Source organism: Jatropha curcas, chromosome 11 (genome assembly GCF_041381405.1).
Source record: "Jatropha curcas cultivar XTBG-Jc1 chromosome 11, XTBG_Jcur_1.0, whole genome shotgun sequence".
NCBI classification, from domain to species: domain Eukaryota; kingdom Viridiplantae; phylum Streptophyta; class Magnoliopsida; order Malpighiales; family Euphorbiaceae; genus Jatropha; species Jatropha curcas.
In genome coordinates, this window is record NC_143161.1 from 5,823,944 (window position 1) to 5,838,708 (window position 14,765).

Here is a 14,765-nt window from a genome sequence, read left to right on the forward strand (position 1 = left end):
ACATTAATTTACAAAATGGACGGCTTAGACCTGGTTTTATTTTTTCAATACCAATAAAACACTTATATTATTTAAATAGTTAATATCAAATTAATATTATATATATATATATATCCAATATTATTAGAAACTATTATTGTTACTTTGAAAAGTTGTGCAATCATATTAAAATTTTAAAAGTTTAAGTACATGATTAGTTATTTATCAAATTTAAAATGTCATAAGATTAAAGTTGCAGAGTTAATGATAAGTCATGTATTGATATTATATTAATAAAATGATTAAGTTTAACTCACTTTTTAAAATTTAATATATTTCACTGGATACTTTATACATCATTTATGCCCAATTATGAATATATAACTTTCACGTCTAGACATAAATATTTGGCAAGTGGCCGATATTAAAATAGGATAAACTTTAATATCATATTAAATTCAATTGATAATTTAATTTTATAATTAGTTAAATTTACTGTTACCATCTTCGTTATATATCATTTGTTCTTCTTATATTTTTTTCAACGTGAAATTAATCCACGCGCTTTTACATGTACAGTTAAATTATCGAATTAGAGTTAAATTAAAAAATAATAACAAATTAAGGTATAATATATCTTTTTTTTTTGAAGTCATTTAATATTTTTAATGTAAAAATCAATAAATTCACAAGAAAGGTAAGCAAGATGGTTCCAATACATCCTTGCTAAGAAAAGCTGTAATTTATTTAATTAAACTCAAAACGGCAATCTTTGAAAAGATAATTATAATGTTTATTAATGTTTTAAACAAGGGCTCATGATTTGGGGAAAAAAAAAAAAACCAAGGGCTCATGATCTTGTCTATTTTAATGTTGTTTAAAACTTGAAAAGTTGCAATGAGAGAATTTAATAATTCAAGAAGAACAAATATATGTATAAAACGTAATTTGTAAGGTTGGAGGAGATTGCTTATGACAATGCACCAAAATAAAAAATTTCCGTTGCCGGGAATCCAACCCGGGTCTCCTGGGTGAAAGCCAGATATCCTAACCGCTGGACGACAACGGAGAGTTGTTGATTGCGTCATATAATCAAAATTAGTATCTTATTTAATAAATATGATTATAAACGATTTAATAATATAAATTTATATTTTTATATGTAAATTTACAACTTAAAATATTTAATACATCAGATTAAAATTAAAGTGTTATGATTTTATTCTCGATTCATGAAAAATTAACTTAAAATGCATTACGAGCTATGTAATAAACTATAACTAATTTTTATGATTGTGTGTTGTTAAAGTAGCAAACTTCATATAAATTTGAAGTATTAACTCACAAATGAAGTGAATATTTTACATTTTGTTTTTTTAACTTATAAGAAAGGAATAGTTTACAAATTTTAGATCCAAGTTGCTGTTCTTGTACTTTACTTTTTACATATTTTTATGAAAAATAAAATATAATGGCCTCAAGGATCCAACTTATTTGAATGATTATTGGACGAACTCTGTAGAATGAATCCTACTTGATGAATTCTGAAGAGCATCATAATAAAATGCTATTAAATTAGTGTTTTTAGTTGTTAAATATCAGTCTTGAAATATAAAAAAAATTCTGAAAGTACTTCAAAAAAAAGAAAAAAGAATCAAAACAGAATATGAATTGAAGTGTGTTTTGACATTTGAGGAAAGAGAAATTTGAGCAAGAACATCTTCTTGGCACAACCATGTGGCCTCATAACACTGTCAGATAAATAACAAAAAGGAGAAAACAACAACTTGCAAATAGAAATTTGCAGTTCTGGCTATCACAAAAAGAAACGACAACGTATTGCTTCACTGACAAGAGATATACATAATTAAAAATTTTGAAAACATGTGACTTGCTTAAAGCACTCTAGGTATTCCTCTCTAACATAATTACACTTTTTAAGCAACCCTAACAGAATTAAATAACATGCTAAGGAGACAGAGATCTAAAACAATGCTTCCAAATCAAAGGAAGAATTTACAATGACAGTTATAAATAATAATTATTACAACAACCATTAAGCTACACATACTTTATTTAACCATCCACCCCTTCTTTATTCAACTGAAGAATGAGCTTCTCTTGATTTTCAGGTGCTTCCACCAGGATAGACACAGCCATTATAACCTAGCAGCAGTTGAAGGTAAACTTTTTTTATTTTATTTTTTTTAAGGAATGAACAGGAAATGCTAATATATATGAAACAAAGAGGTAATAGTCAATTTACAATAGCAATTCTGTTTAAGCCTGTTATTCCAACTAAAGACAGCCATAAACCATAAAACTATCAGAACTTTTGTTTCTTGGTGGAGACAGAAACCCCATAAAGATGCAACAAAAGTCAAAAGCTCATAATCTTTTACATTTTAATCATGCACCAATGGTGAAGCTAATCCAATAAAGAAGACAACACCTTTTATATTAAATTCTATTCCTATCACCTCTTTCTTAAAGTTATGCTCATTATTAAAGAGTTGGCTACTAATTATTCCCAAAATCATTCGTGTATAACCTGAAATAAATGATTCCATATTTATAGTAGCTTTGAGATATGGCTACTGTTTCATAATTTATAAAAAATAGAGTTAAAAAAGAAGAGCTGAATAAAGATAGCTTACTGGGATTTTTTGATGTAAGTGTTGCAGTCTGCGAGAAATCACAATTCCATGGATTCTTGCTAGAAGCTTGGTAATAGAGATTCATGGCATAAGCAGCGTGCGATACTAAATTATTTGGTTCAAAACATGCACCTCCAGGTTGAATTGGGCCGCAATCTATGCCTTGACCACAAGCATAGTCAAGACTTGCCTGCAATTGAGCGTCAGAAACACCAGATTTTGGCATACACCAACCTGTTGCTGTTGGTTTTGCTGATGGGGTTGCTGGAGTTGTGGGGGTTGATGGCACCTAAAGATGAAACCAGAAATGGTATTTTATAAACCACTACAATTAACAATAGACTAAATGCATGCAAACAACGCTTATTTATTCCTATATATCTGATCGATCTAAGAGCTTGACGCATACAACGTCCCACAATATATACATTGTGAAAAGATCAGTCATAAAAATTCTTCCCCCAAAAGTTTTAACACACAATAAATATTATTCACAAAGTCATAAAAATTTTCCCACAGAATTTAACCCCTTTAATTTCCAAAGGATGACTATGAACAGAACATACCATTTTAAGAAACCTAACAAGCTATAATTCAACAGCAACTGCTACTACTACTAGCTTCAATAGAAAGTTTACCGAGCTGTGTTCATGCTTTGCAAACATGAATATATTCTCTTACCTGGCTACTCTTTGTAAGACCAACATCATATGTCATAGAAAGATCAGTTTTGAAAAGGCCAAATGCTCTTTCAGAGGAAGGTCCGGGCTTCAAATCTTCATCATAGAGTGCAAAGAGGTATGTATCTACAGATTTTCCGGGCATTAATGGGGTACCAACCAATGTTCTAAGGTGATTAATCAAATTGCCATTATAAGCTCTTGCATTTTCAATACTAGGCCCTACTTCATTGCTGTCACCACTATAAGGCCAACCAGTCTCAGCAACCAAAATCTCAATATCCTTGAATCCGATTGCATTTAATGCAGACCGAACAGCATCCACCTACAAATGATTTTTCAAGTCATTACTACAAGTGATCAATCAATCGAAAGTTCCTAAGGATAAAAATTGGTTTAATGAGAGACAAAATCTAAGTTTAGTTAGCACTTAGCACTAGACTATTTTAAAACATTTACTCTTAGAACATGTACAGATCACCTTAAACATAAAATTTAGAAACCTTTTATCAACATTTTTGACATAATACTTTTCTCAGTAACAATAATTACAATGCAATATTGCATACATGCTAACATTTGTGCTTACTGTTTGATGATCATCATTTGCACATCCAATGGCTAACTCATAGATAACTAGTACATATAAACACATTTGCACTGGAATCATTGCCAATGCTGATTCTAGCAATAAAAAAGATGGTCCCATATGGGGTCCCTTCAACATTGGAATCAAAATTAGCCTAGCTTTTTTAATTTTTATACTATTATCCATGCTTTCACTTCAATAATGATACAAACATTGGAAGTACTTTAAAAAATTACAGCAATGGCCAGCTTGTCATGAGGCACAAGAAGTCACATCAATGTGTAATTCAGTGCTTTGTGAGTCCGTGTCGTTTCAATAAAAAAAAGAAAAAAAGCAAGAGATGCGTAAATAATTAGGAGGAGGAATTAGTTTCAAATGCTTTTCACGAGCTTAAAGCTGATGCGTGCACTCTACATTCTTAAGAGTGATCAAGCATAAATGTATAATTGACATAAAAGAAAAAGAGCTAAAGTGGACAATCGCATCAAAATTGCTTAGCTAAGAGTATATCGTTCTAGCAAATTCAAAATGTAAATAAGTAACATGGTAAAGATGAAAAACAAAATCACCATTTCCAAAATTAGTTTCATCTTGTAAATTTCATTATCTAAAAGAAAATCAATTCTGAATATTTATCACATAATAAAATTTAGAGGTATGATGTCAATTAGTTCGAGTCCTCTTGATCACAAGAATTTTCACTAATTTGGTGATATATTATATATGGATTAATCTAATAAAACAGATAATTTTTGAAAATTTCATTATTTAACTGTTGAAACTCACTAAGAGTCGTGAGGACTTACTTAGTACCCGCCCCATACAACAAAGTAACAATAACCACTAAATTTTATTCCCATACTCCAAACTAATTAAATTAATAGTTTTTGATTCAAATGAAAGTATTTGTTACCGTTCGAAAAAAAGAAAAATAAACCATGACGGTTATAGTTGGTAGCTATTTATAGATATGGTGATAGAAAAGTGTTATCTTTAACAACAGCTCATTAATTATCTTTTACCTTGTCTTGATGGCATTAACATTGTTGGGTTTGTGTATGAATAGAAGTATACATATTCTACGTAAGAAAGGGAAACTTTACCTAACAGTAACATGGAAATTATTTCTAACAAAAAAATTAAAAAAAAGAAAGTGATGGAAAACTGTAAATGCCCCTTTTTAAAAGACTAATAAAAGACTGCAGAGTTATTATTATAAAGTAAACGCAAGCGTAGAATTCCACCATAAAAAGTCCTAGTCCTTCGTCAGTCGTCTCGTATCCAAATCAAAGTTAACGTCTCTTATAAGCTTTCTGTCCTTGTGCACTTAAACTATACGACTCGTGTCTATACCTTATAGACCTCACAATTAAACATTCCATTTGGATCCGGGCCCAACCCGGCCCATTAAACCTACTACCGGTTTTTCTAAAGCAGTTAATCTAATTAATAGTACTAATTATTGTCTTGATGATCTTACTTACCTGAGCGTCAAACATGTTCATGTACATAATCCCATTGCCCGAGTCCACTCGTCCCGCGTTGGGTTGGAACAGGCAAAAAGCTAAGGTCTCTGGTCTTGGGTCGCTCTGGTAAGCGAAAAACGGGTACGGGTTGATGGCCAGCGGGGACCCATTATCTCTCTGGAATTGGAGTAACCCTTTCATTGTATCTTGATAAGACGGATTGAACATTCCGGAAGATGGCGGGTCGGACTGTGATAAACTCGCCATGGAATGGACGGTGGAGACCTTAATTTTGCCGCCGAGTGAGATCGAGTTAAGCGCGTTGTGCATATTTTGCATTGCTGGTAATAGCTGAGAGATCAGGTTCTGATCTCCAGATAACAATACCTGAAAAGCCAAACAAATCAATTAATCTTACTTAATTCAGTTCAATTTTAATGGAAAATTGGAATTAATAAAAGTGGTTAAATATGATTTTGGAGGTGATTATGACCTCGTTTCCAATGGTGATAAGAATGATGTTACTAGCAGGATAGTACGGCAAGACGTTGGCGTTAACCCACTGAGTCGCCGAGTTGGGATCGGAAGCCAAAGCAGGAATATCACCATTTGCAGCGCCAATGACGATGCCAATTCCAGTATTAGCAAGAGCTTTAAGAAAGGCAGGATCGGCACCGTAAAGTCTCACTTTTTGTATTGAAGTTGATTGTAGAAGCTTGGCAGTGGCCGTAGGTGGCGGTAGGTTATCAGCAAGTAGACCATAGTTAATGCCAATAAACGACTCCGAGCCTGCAAAAAATGGAAATGACGTCGTTCTTTTATCAAAAGAAAATTTAGAAGCATGTCTATACTATTGTTCCTTATAAACTGTAATACGCGAAATTAGCGGCACGAACATAAACCTTTAAAGAGGAAATAAGAGGAAAATGAAAAGAGAAAATAGGAACTTACGAACTAAGAAGTTGAAAGATAGAATAAGAAGAAGATAGAGAAAGATGAGTACTGAAAACGCCATTGTTTCTGTTTCTGTTTTTGAAAGAAAGGGATCTGTTTCTTATTTTTAGTGGTTTTGAAATAAATGGAGACGGAGATGGAGATGGAGATGGAGACGGTGATGGCGAGTGGGGATGGGAGTCTATCTATTGGAGTGGAGTGCGTAGTAGTGGATTGGAAGACTATAACGGTAATAAAAAGTATACTTCAATTAATCAAACGTCGGGTACCTGGAAGCTGCGGAGCAATGGGACCCTCAGTTATCCAGATTCCAGGCTCATGTTCACACCTCCTAAGTTGTAGAACTATGCAGCAGATGGTCATATTTGTAGTATATATAGTATTGAACTGATGTTAAATTTAATTTTGATAGCAATTGTTGCAAAATTCAGAGTATAATTATATTTATATATTATTTTTTATTTTAACGTGTTATAAAAATAAAAATACTAATTAATTTTTTAAAAAATAATAGTATTTAATATAAATGTATTATTTTTAAATAAATTATAAAAATGATAATTCAATTAGTAAAATTAAAATATAATATATATGCAAATTAGCTACTAGCTAATATAAAAAAATTTAAAATATAATCGACGGATGGTTCTATAAGTTGTTTATTAAAATGTTTAACAAATACTTACAATCTAATTATTGAATATGAATCAACTATACGAATTAGTTGAACTAGAAACACTTAACTTATTATGTTATTTTATTCAATTCACAGAATGTTAAGCTCTGTCCGACTTTAATTAATTTTGATCTAGCTATGTCCAAAAGAGATTATTGTTATATTAATTAAACAAAACTTACAAAATAAATAATAGTCACGTATTTTGAAATGAGATTAGTCTTATGAATATTTTAAAAATCTTATATATAAAAAAATAAAAAAAATCGTAAATCCGAAATGAGAGCCACCTCATATAAAAAACGTATGGAAATATTAGTGAGAAATTTAAAAAATATATAAATTGAATTCGATCTTTCTTTCTGTATACTTTTGGAATATAAATAAATGATGGAAATACTATTATTATCATTCACTAGAAGATATTACCCTTGTCTTAGTCTTGACTTGTTTGATCACGAAAGTTCCAGTCAATGTGCGTTTGATGTAATTGAAGGGGGAATTTTCATACATAAATAAATAGTGATGCTATGACAATTTTTTATTGTACTACGCCTATTTCATTACAATATATCATAAATATGATTACAAAGTATGTTCATCGGTTCATTTTGAATCAAAACCGAACTATACTATAGATAAATTAGAATCGGATTGAAACTGTTGGTTCAAAATTTTGAATCGGAACCGACAGTTCAAGAGCCGGTTAAGATTCATGTAAATGTTAAAATCTGAACTTAAACCAGCTTTGAATCAGCGGTTTCGGTCCGGTTCGAACCAAAAATTTCTATTTTTATTTTCAAAATAATAATCACTTAGCATATTTTATACATTTCTAAAAGTCTCAATGATATTTTACAATATGATATACTTTACTTAAGATTTTTTTTTTTAAATACACTTTACTTTAAAAGTTAAAAATATAAAAAATAAAATAGTAAAAAAAGAGAGAAATATTTAATATACACTTATATTGTTTTTAACTTTTATTTTACCCTTTTAGATTGTTTACTAAGTTTAAAATTACATTCTTTTGAAGTATTTTTCAAAATTTTCTCATAATTTATTTAATTAATAACATTTAAACAAAACAAAATGATAATTTATTTGATTATTTTGTAAAATTAATTAATTTTATTCTTCTACGAGTATGAGCATTCTACAATTTATTTAAAATAAAATCTACCAATATTTTTTAAACTCATATTAATATTCCGAAAGAAAGATATAACGTTAAAATCGATTTTTTTAAAAAAATATATATATATCACTGAAAACCATGATCGGAACCGTCGGTTTATTGAAATCACACCAGAACTGGCAGTTCAAAAATCTGTTCAGATTCAATATTTTAAAAATGTTAGACCGTCAGTTCTGATTCACGGATGAACAGGAACCGACGGTTCAATGAACCCGCCGTGCCTACAACAATCCACGTATGCGTTATCATTTTAGACGCGACTTACAGATCAAGTACAACATAATTGACCTCTCTGCTTCACTTAAAATAAGAAAAGTTAAATTATTATATTTGGGTTCTTCACTTATACATTATTATAATAAGAAATGTCGTTAATTAAAAGTATAAGACTAAACTGATTATATAATTCCAATACATTGATCCAATTGGGCTTCAACCTGAAAATAATTATAATTAGGAAAGGAAAGAGTTGAAAGAAACGAGTTACAAGAAAAGGAAAAGAGGGGAACTTTCTGCCTAAGCGAAAAGGGTTTCGTCATATTAAATTACAATTACATTGCTGGCGCAGAAGTTACATGGAATAAAGGTCGTTTGCTTTGGACGATCTCAACCAACCACCAATCGGGTGTGGAAAGTAGAATTTTAGGTTTCACCACTTACTAAAGGTGACGTTCCCAGTGGACCCAACTGCCTATTTTCTTCATAACCATGAGCGTTTAACACACGCAAGTCTTGGCTCGCAACCAAACCATTACCAACCAAACCAAGACTTCAATATGTACATATGCACAGAAACTAGAAAATATAAAGGGTGAATAAAAAGGAATGCAGCAGTTGATAATTCATTTAATCTTTGCAAATGAACAAACATCAAATCCAAAAGTTACATTAGAATCCATTTAGGTTTATAAAGTACTTGGGCATTAATGACGTGTTAGTTCAAGTCGTCTCGCGGATCTTCTTTCTCTCTCTTCTTTTTACCCAAATCATTCCATATTTCCATTATTAATTCGTCCTTACACGTGATGTTCATAGCCTCGCAAGAGAGAAGCTCCGTCAACAATCGTCAGTATACTTGTGCACGGTGTACATGTTATCAGACCATAGAGTCAACGTAAATGACCAATAATTAGATAGTAGGATGTATGATAAAAGCTTATTCCAACTCCAACTGTGTGTGTTTTTTCTGGACATCAATTTATGGCATATAAGCACAGACACAAGTTATGCCCCCTCTACAGAAATATTTTTGCCACTCAACTAGACAAGGCATAAGGCTCACCTATGATCCACAGAAACTTCTAGCCATAGGCATCTCCGCATATCCATTTTCCTGTATAAATACTGCGTTTTTTCCTGTAAAATTATATTTCGAATGTCATTTCCCCGTATCATTTCCGTGCTTCCATGTCCATGCAACCTAGAGGCTCACATCACATGATAATGGCAGCGTTACCATTTATTAAAGAAGTACACATCAAAACCACATCACTTTAACTTGATATCAACTCCCAAATTTATAGGATGATGACAGGTTCAGCTCTAGAAAAAAGAAAATATTGCTTCCACCAAAAGGTCGGTCACATAAAAAACAAATAAATAAGAAGCTTTCACAAGCAAAAATAATACAAAACTTCGTTCTCATTACAACACAATCGCATTTGGAAACCCTCACAACAATACAGGCCATCTAGGAACAAACACCATGAAAAAACAATCCAGAAAGTTTCCAACAGTTGGTTATACACAAGGAATAACGTGAGCATAACCGACAGCATGAATATCATGATCAGATATTGACAGAAAATTGAATCAAGGGAAAAAGAAATGAAGTCACCCTCAGCCATCCTAGGAAAGTAAAATGGAAATCGAAACCTGATTTGGCAATAAGATTATTAACCGCCAGAGTGAGAGACTGGAGTAGTTTCAAAGTGGCCATCCTTGAATAAATGGATATACTGTTGTGGCAATGCATGTTCCACCTACAAAACAAAGACATCAATTAATTTAGTCCCTATTTGGTGTAAGTGAAAACCATAATATTTTCATAGAAAATCATTTGGGGTTTCAGTTTTCATGTTTGGTGTTGTATGAGAATGTTCATTTTACTCGTATGAATTTAATTTTACAGAATTCAATGTAATTAAACCAAATTCCATCATTTATAAATCTCATACCAAATTCATTTATACAAACAAGGGGTTGGTTGATTGCAAAAACTCCACCATACATTTTCATCATGGCAATGTCTCGTGTTGTGGTATATAGAAGTTGCAAGCATGGAGATCACCAGTGCCATAGATATGTATTATGAAGCACTTGGAAAATGTCACCCCATGTACCCTACACAAGCCAACAGTTGATAGGGCTCTGAAGCCAAGGGCTTCATTCAGTTACTGCCCAAAGAATGCACGTAGGCATCCTTCAGTCATCGGAACTTTTCCTTGTACACTGTCTATTACAGCAATATTCAGGACAGGTTAAACCATAGGTTTATTTCACTGAACTGTTAGAAAAAGAAAATCTGAACAAATGCCTGCCAGTAGAAATCTGTGTGATGTTTTTTTGCCTACTTCTAAAAAGTAGAGTTGATTACCTATAAGCCTGCCCACACACCCCACCCTCTACCCAGAAACCATAACTAAGCAGACAAAGGAGGAAAATATAATAAATAAAGCTTTGAGAGTTGAACAGAGTAAAGAGTTTGTAACTTACCCAATCACCATCAGGCTGTGCACCTGGTACCAGAACGTTGACCTCACTTGACTTGGCTGTAGTTATAGATCCTCCCAAAGAGTCTTTGCTTAAATATAACTGGCAGCCCCCCGTGTTATCTATAGAAATAGTTGGGGCTGAACCCTAGAATGAAGCGCAAATGGTAGATCCACATTAGGGCAACGTAGCACTCCATAAACTAAGAACTATACCTATCTATTTAAGAATGATCAATAGCACTGCCCAAATATAATTTGATATTCTAGCATCTGGACAGAAGATATCCTACAAATTATTAAGGATTCTATATAGAAAATAAAATAATAAAGAAATACCTGGCATTGAACCTCAACACTACTGCAGTTTACAATCTCAAAAGCAGCAACAACATCCTGTTTATAAGTTGAGAATGTAGAATGAGCCATCATCAAACTTTAATATATGGTTCCACCATAGGGAGTAAAAGTAATTTTCAGTCATTTTATTTTTCAATTTGAGATCTTTCACACTAACCGTAAATAGAACTCCCATCTTAGTGCATTTGTCAACTGTTATGTTGTTGACTTTCCCTGCGAATTACCAGAATAACAAATACATTGCTGAATTGTAACATAATGTATGTAGATGCACAGCACAATTTCATGAATTCTTAGAATGGTTAAGGTCAAAAAGTATGGTAATAATGCAAATAAAAGGTACCTTTAATCTGCAAAACAGAATCTTTGCATCCAAAAACATATACTGACTGTTTCGCATCACAATTATCAATTACTAAGTTCTTCTTTCCAACCTGATTCTCAACAGCCCACCTGCAAGAAGGAGGAGATAATACATGAATCAAATCCTATGCCAATATTTCTTCTCAAACTGAAATCAAACCCGAACATAAACATGATGCATACTCACTTACGACCCATTTGAAGCTCAAGCTTTGGAGGTCCTGCCTTAGAGAAAGAAGGTGAACTGACACGGGCTGCTTTTTCACTGGCACCAACAACACCAGTTCTATCTGCACGATTCTTTGTCTTCATATCAGCTGTGACCTTCCTAAGGCCTACAAAGAATTTTTTTTTTTTTTAAAAAAAAAAAAAAAAAAAAACATCGAGACAGCCAACTAAAACTCCAGCTGAAAGACACAGGTTTTATTTAATCTGAAAAGATAAGTACCAGAAGTCACAGACTTGCTCGAGTTGATTTCTTGGAAAACAGCAGCCATCCCTTCTCTTGGTTTTGATGATGAAGGCTGAGAAGATTCAGAGCTGAAGAGAGAAGCTGGTGGGGGAGGTGGAGCAGCAGGAGCACCTGGTGGAGAAGCTTTGGATGGACCAGAAGTTGGTGCTTTGGCAGCAACACCCCATGTTGGGCCCAAGGGATAATGACTCTTTACATAATCCCTTAAACCTGGAAGATAAAGCTCCTTCATGGCTTTGGCCCACTCAACATGATTTGGGTCTTTGCTTTTATACTCTACAAGAATCTGAATTTTGCAGTGGTGTGTTAGAAACAAGTTAAGGTTAATTACACAGCTCCTATGTTTTTTTAATTCAGCAATGTCGGTATAGCACAACCAATACAAGTATCAAACACCAAAAAAAGAACTAATCAATGATGGCTTAATAATGCTCTAATTCTTCAAGTTTCCTCTCCTAGCGTTTTAACATTCTTTCCCTCTCATGAATAAGTGAGCATCAGGATTTTGAAAGAAGTCATTTATGAATGGGAACAAAAAACATTGCAAACTTAAGATTTACTTTTTATTTGTATCCATCCTTTACTAAGGATCCAGTCAGGCAAATTTTCTTTCTGTGCCTAAACAACAAACGATTAGATCTAAGTGGCAGTTCCCTAAAGTGCGCGGGTGTATACCAAGTAAATATATATAAAGTACCTTATTGTTGTAAAATTCAGCCATTTGCCAACTTTCTTCAACATGTGCAATTGGCATGTTCATACCTTAAATACGAAGGAAAAATCTAAATCAAAGACCATAAAAAAATAATTATATGCTATGAGAAATAAACTACAAAATTCACTTACCACAATCTTTTCCTGTATACGCAATCCACGCTAAAGCTGTCAGACTATCAGCAGCAGATTTCAAGTGGTTAAAGAAATCAGATCGCCTCCCCTCTGTCATTGCATTTGCTTTCATGATCACTTCATTCAAAGGTTTGAGAAATTCAGCCAATCCCGCCAGGCCAGGTTTCTACACCAATGAGATTAAACCATTCAATCACCACAAATCAAAGGAAATAATGTTGCAAAGGGAATCAAAACTAAAGTAGGCACTACAACCAGTGCTAGTCAATACTATCAGAATGCCAAGCTTTTAATTTCATCTTAGAGCTATCACTCAGTAATTACATCATCAATTCCCACTAGCAAACAATGATACCAAGTGCAAGATGATGCGACAATTCAACCATTGTATGTTCAAAGATCTTATCAATCCAAGAATGAAATGGATTTGGCTATTTTATAATTCCATAAATCATAAATCACAAGCAACTGCTGCTATCTTTTAAACAATTTCCCCTCGTTATGCTGACTTACTTTATTCATTTTCCGCCCATTTATACAGAAATCAAATGGCATCAGATCAGATTCATACATAAAAGATCTAGAAAATAAGGCCATCTATAAGAATGATCTGAATCAAATTCATCTAATTCCTCCTTATTCCTTTATGCACTGAGGTGGTGGCCCTAATTGCCCAAAACTATACAACGTAGAATCAATCTAAGAAGAACCAGTATTCAATTTCAATCACTATTGAAGCAGATTAAGAAATGATTTATATCGTAATTCAGATACCTACTTCACCTAATTTCACAAAACCTTACTGCAGAGTGATAAACATTAGTGTTCCTTCAGAGCAAAACAAATGCTACACTTAAAAACCAATCTCCAACAAAAATCTAAATTCCGAAATTAAGGGGAGAAAAAATAAAAGGCAAAACACTACCTGAGTTTGCTTGGCCTTAACGAGAAGCTCCTTTTGAACACTAAAAGCCTGTTGGATAATCTTTGTAACCTCCCAAACCTGTCCTCCAATCTTCTCCGCAGCACTAGAAACCCTACCTAAATACTGCCCTATAAGATCGTCGAAAGCCAAAATTGACGGATCCGACGCAACATCAAAAGCACCAAAGTCCAAACCGCCACGTTCTCTGATCCCCGACGTCGATAGCGCCTCCAATCGGGCCACCGCCGATTCCAGCCTCGCAATCAACTTCTCCTCCATTGCCCAACCCTCCCTCCTTCCCTCGCTCAATATCCTTCTCTTTCTCTATCTACAATGTATATATATAAACGGAAAATCTGTGACAGATAGAGTAGATCTGATTGAAGCGTGTGTGGTTGCTTACTTGCTTTGCTTGAGGATTTAATGAGAGAATGTTTTTTTTTTTTTTTTTTTTTTTTTTTTTCTGTTTTTGTTCTCTGTAGGACGCCGAAAGTGAGAGAGAGAGAGAGAGATTTGATTTGCCTTTGGATAGTGATGTAATTTTGGAGTTTTTAGCGGGTTAAGAGTTAAGCGAGGGAATCCGAGATGACACGTGTTGGCTATGGAGGAAATCTTGGCTGTTCTCTCGATATGGAAACACAAACACCTGTAGCTTTTCATTCATCAATATAGATTATTTATTAATTACTCCTATTAAATATTAATTGGCCTTCGTTTTATAGGGCCAGGAATCGGAAAATTGGGGTACTTACTGAGCATGGGCCACTTCCAAGTTCCGAGCCACGGTCAATCGAAAGATATGTCTACGTACACTTATAGAGAGCTCTCTGTTTTTTATTTTTTTTATTTTCTAAAAGAATAATTTTTTTAGAAATGAAAAAAT

General features: G+C 33.2%; 2 protein-coding genes and 1 non-coding gene across 3 annotated transcripts; all 3 read right to left on the reverse strand.

Annotated features, from left to right (window-relative positions):
- Positions 1–976: 976 nt before the first annotated feature.
- TRNAE-UUC (transfer RNA glutamic acid (anticodon UUC)) lies at positions 977–1,048 on the reverse strand. Its single transcript has one exon. It is a non-coding gene; the product is annotated as a tRNA-Glu (tRNA).
- A 745-nt stretch (positions 1,049–1,793) lies between these two features.
- On the reverse strand, positions 1,794–6,536 carry LOC105632199 (O-Glycosyl hydrolases family 17 protein). The gene is made up of 6 exons (XM_012214526.3): positions 6,323–6,536; positions 5,865–6,160; positions 5,390–5,758; positions 3,318–3,641; positions 2,637–2,925; positions 1,794–2,145 (listed from the first exon to the last, which is right to left on the reverse strand). Exons 1-6 carry the CDS (start codon positions 6,384–6,386, stop codon positions 2,108–2,110), a joined length of 1,380 nt encoding a protein of 459 aa, XP_012069916.1. The 5' UTR covers positions 6,387–6,536; the 3' UTR covers positions 1,794–2,107.
- Positions 6,537–9,787: 3,251 nt separating this feature from the next.
- Positions 9,788–14,409, reverse strand: CAP1 (cyclase associated protein 1). The gene is made up of 10 exons (XM_012214536.4): positions 13,883–14,409; positions 12,955–13,123; positions 12,806–12,870; positions 12,085–12,394; positions 11,824–11,971; positions 11,617–11,726; positions 11,431–11,486; positions 11,253–11,309; positions 10,918–11,061; positions 9,788–10,184 (listed from the first exon to the last, which is right to left on the reverse strand). The coding sequence occupies exons 1-10, from the start codon at positions 14,159–14,161 to the stop codon at positions 10,098–10,100; spliced, it is 1,425 nt and encodes a 474-aa protein (XP_012069926.1). The 5' UTR covers positions 14,162–14,409; the 3' UTR covers positions 9,788–10,097.
- Positions 14,410–14,765: the final 356 nt, after the last annotated feature.